This window comes from Apis dorsata, unplaced genomic scaffold (assembly GCF_000469605.1).
Source record: "Apis dorsata unplaced genomic scaffold, Apis dorsata 1.3 scaffold_307, whole genome shotgun sequence".
Classification (NCBI taxonomy): domain Eukaryota; kingdom Metazoa; phylum Arthropoda; class Insecta; order Hymenoptera; family Apidae; genus Apis; species Apis dorsata.
In genome coordinates, this window is record NW_006263579.1 from 134,019 (window position 1) to 138,164 (window position 4,146).

Sequence of the window (4,146 nt, forward strand, 5' to 3'; positions counted from 1 at the left end):
TTGTCACGCTTTCATTCCAGTGGTCGCCCAATACTTCGAGGTTCAGGTTTACGATCAGTTCGCGATTCGCGGGAACGCGGCGATTTTCAAGTGTCAGGTTCCATCGTTCGTCGCCGACCACGTGGACGTAGTGGGATGGATCGATTCGAACGGCGGCAGTTACGTGGCCGATGGACAGTCGTACGGTATCGATCTCAAGCATGGAACGAGAAAGAGATTGGCTAAAAAATTTCGCTCCCTCGTCGTTGCCGTGGGCCGTTCGTTCTTCGATTCGTGCGATGATTCGTGGAGGGGAAAAAATCGATGGATCGGATAGAATCGGCTTCGTAATCGGATAGAATACGATAGGGAGGGAGCGGGGATGGTAGATAGGCTCTCGAACGCTTTGAAAAGCTACGCCGAGTCGAGCGTCGCACGAATTCTCGAACCGCCGATCGCAACGATCGATCGTATCACGGATACGAGGGTGTATGTAGATGTGCGGCTTATGGTAAAACCGGAAACCGGTGTCTGGTTGCAGTTGTCGGGCAGCGGTATGCAGTGAACGTGATGGACGAACACGTCCTTCGGGGGAACGCCGCAATTATCAAGTGTCACATACCGAGCTTCGTCGCCGAATTCGTCGAGGTTGACTCTTGGATCGAAGACGAGACCACTGAAATATATCCTAGCACCGATTACGGTACACCAAGATTAAACAGAGATATATAAAAAAGAAAAGGAGGAAACGACGAAACTTTTTTTTTTTTCCATCCTCTTTCGTTGTCCACGCTCGCGAGGCTTTTCTCCTTTTCTCTCTTTCTCTTTCTTTCTCTCTCTCTTTCTCTTTCTCTCTTCCTCTCGAGCTAACGCTTACGTTTGCTCCATTTAACGGCGCGTACAGGCCGCGTATAGGAGAGAGAGAGAAAAAGAGAGACAGACGTTAGCTTTCCATTCGCAATCACGTGGTCGTGAAGCAAACGTTTTCAAGGATTCCCTCCTCCTCTCCTCCCTCCCCCCGGCCATCGACCGGGAGGTTATCGCTCGTCGTAATAACAGTAGCAATGTACAATATATCCTCTGCGATCCTGTGTTCCGTTCGAGCAGAGAAATCGTTCCCTCGATTCGCACGCGACGAACGGAGACACGCAACAGGTACGATTGCCATTGTGAGTCGTCACCGCGATTGCAATTACTGAGGAGGAAGGGGGAGGGAGCCGGAAATCGGTCGCCACGAGAACAGGTTGCGAAGGATGTAGCAGGATGCTACAGTCGTGACAGTCACGAGTAAATAAGAGTAAGAAGAAAAGATATGAGTCGTAGCTATTTCTTTTTTTTTTCCTCGTCTCTTTCGAGAACGCTCTCTTTCGTTCCATCGGCCTCCACTCTCGAATTTCGAATCGAACGATCGACGATATATGACAAAGCGTGGCAAATTACGAGATCGTTCGAAATAGATGCCCCTCGTTTCGACGAGTAAAACGACGAATTATCGTTGAAATTGTTCGTACGACGTTGACTGCCGCTGCTCGCGCTGTCCCAGACTTTCCCTCCTTCTCCGTGAAAATGTTTTTTGTCACGGCCCCCCTTCTCCCCACTAACCACTCTCTCGCATCTCCCCTCTTTCCTCCGTGTGTGACTACTCGATCCAAAATATACGTGTGGTTGTGGTTGGCTTTTCGTAGTAGTGGCTTGCTTCTTTTCGTGTAGTCGTCGATTGCATGCATCGGGCTCGTTCGTCGTCGCGTGGTTATTCCATAGCCGGAAGTCACCGAGAGGAATCGTAAACGCGCATCACGTGGAGCGAATACCGATCACGACTTTTTAATCCTTTCGTCTTATTCGCCTTTTCTCTTCTAATTCTTCTCTTGATATTAATATATCGAGTAATAATATATATAACGAAGAAACGTTTTACGTAACGTAATTCGTAGAGAGAAGTAGTTCGAAATTTGCGATCGAATATTATTATTATTATTACTATTAATTAGGTTAATTCGATCGTATTAAATGGATACGTACGTAAATGTGTTTAATGATGGATAAAATTAAACGCTCGGTTTCGAGCGTTGGGAGCAAAAAGGATTAAAAGGATTAAAGGGGATATCGGAAGCTATCCTGCGCGCAGTCCTCGTCGAGGACAATGCAAACTCGATAGAATTTCCCTCGAATGTTTGACGAGCGGGCCCGAATTCGAATAGAACGTTGAAACTACGAGATGAATGATGGATAAAATACGTTCAACGTTCAACTTTGCCAAGTTTGTAGTAATGGGGCGCATGTATTAATCAAGACGGCATTGTGCTCGTCCAATGCATGCGTGTACGAGTATCGTGCCGTCCTATATCGGGGATAATTGAATATTTCTGATTGCCAGATCCGTATCTGATATCAATTTCCGTTAAAACGTCTCTCGCCTCGATTAAACTGTTCCAATACATACATATATATATATATAATCGATACTGGCCGGAACGTTCTTTCCGATAAGTCAATTATCCCTGGTTAGAAAGTTGCACGTATTTTTTGTTCGATAAAAAAAAAGAGGCGAGAAATATAATCATTTTTATGACTGGAACAGATGGAAAATACTTGGTACTGCCTTCCGGAGAGCTTCACATCCGCGATGTTGGACCCGAGGACGGATACAAGACCTATCAATGCCGCACCAAGCATAGACTGACCGGAGAGACGAGGCTGTCGGCTACCAAGGGACGACTCGTCATTACCGGTAAGTGAGAAGCAACGAGAACAAGAAACGTTCGAGTTTCATCCTCGTCGAAATCACGATTCTGATTTAATTCGTTCTTTTTTTCTTTTTTTTTTTTTTTTTAAATATCGTTCGAGGCGTGGACAATTCTAATAACAATTATTCATCGACGTAACATTGTCTTTTTTCAGTCCACTCGCGCGTAGATATTTTTTAACTGAAAATCAGAATCGTGTTTCTTCAGTTTCGAACCTGGACACTGACAATCGTGGAATAATTTTCGTCAACGATTTTCGCGGATTCGTAATCATGTTTTCTTCTTCTTTTTTTTTTCTTTTTTTTTTTTCTTCTTCTCTCCTCGATAAACTCGATTCTCGCCAATTTATTGTCGCGCGACAAGATAAACGCGAGCATGTTAAACGAGGACTCTTTTGCCATGCAAATCGGTCCCCGCATACGCGATACCGAATCCGTGTCGCTGCCCGTTGCTCCAACCATCTCTTTTATCGCACCGTATCGGGAAACTTTGGTCTAGGTTCGAAACTGTTTACCGAGGCAATTGATTTTCCCCGAAAACCGGTGTAACCAGACCAGTTGAGCGTTTCAACTACACGGTGCAATTAAACGTAATCAAGCGAACATTATATATATATATATATATCGTCGTTGTAGCTTGGAAAATCGATTGCCCGCCAAGTAGCCACGATGTCGATGTAATCATTTTTGAATCCAACTAGTTTCATCGAATCGGATGATTTTTATATAAACGAATAAACACATCTCGCGAGAAGGAGATTCCTTGTGAGTTGGATGGAAAAAATTAAAATTAAAACGGATAGATGGATAGATCTTGATGATGAAACTGGTTGGAAAAACCTGAATGCTGGGACAGGGTACCCCTGCGGGCACGCGCCACCGCCCGTCCATGATTTGACTCTTGGCATGATCGGTTTCGATGAAATATTGGAAATATTATTATATATACATATATATATAGAGAAAGAAAAAAAAAAATTAAAGAAATGTATCGAAAAGAAAAAAAGAGACAAATCGAACGAAAATAAAAAAAAAAAGAAAATTCAAATTCTCTCTCGACGCTTTGCGGCGCCCTCACGCGATCTCCGGGCTCTGTCCTTCGCTCTGTCTCGCGTGGTAAGTGAAAACGTCACTCTAACTACTATCTCAACTATCTCAAACGAGACCAAATGTTACGAATTGATCGCGCTCAATGCAGCTTTCGCCATTTTCGCCCCCCTCCCTCCCCATATCGCATCCGATCGCCACGATTTCCCTATCGAGAGACGCTCGGAGTTGGGCGCAGAACTATTCTAGAAGCACAACGGTCGAGCAAACCTCGCCTCGGATTTTTTGCGATTTTCCCTTCGAGATGGGATCGATTCCAATCTCCGCGAAGGGGGATCGCGATGAGAATCAGCGATCATAGTTGTTTCGTTGCG

At 44.8% G+C, this 4,146-nt stretch overlaps 1 protein-coding gene across 1 annotated transcript in view; it reads left to right on the forward strand.

The window, feature by feature from the left end:
• Window positions 1–4,146, forward strand: part of LOC102672401 (Down syndrome cell adhesion molecule-like protein 1 homolog) — a 74,523-nt gene that overhangs the window by 12,180 nt on the left and 58,197 nt on the right. Inside the window, 3 exon segments of the mRNA XM_031511334.1 lie at window positions 21–185; window positions 521–682; window positions 2,561–2,710. Of these exon segments, the coding sequence (XP_031367194.1) occupies window positions 21–185; window positions 521–682; window positions 2,561–2,710 (477 nt within the window).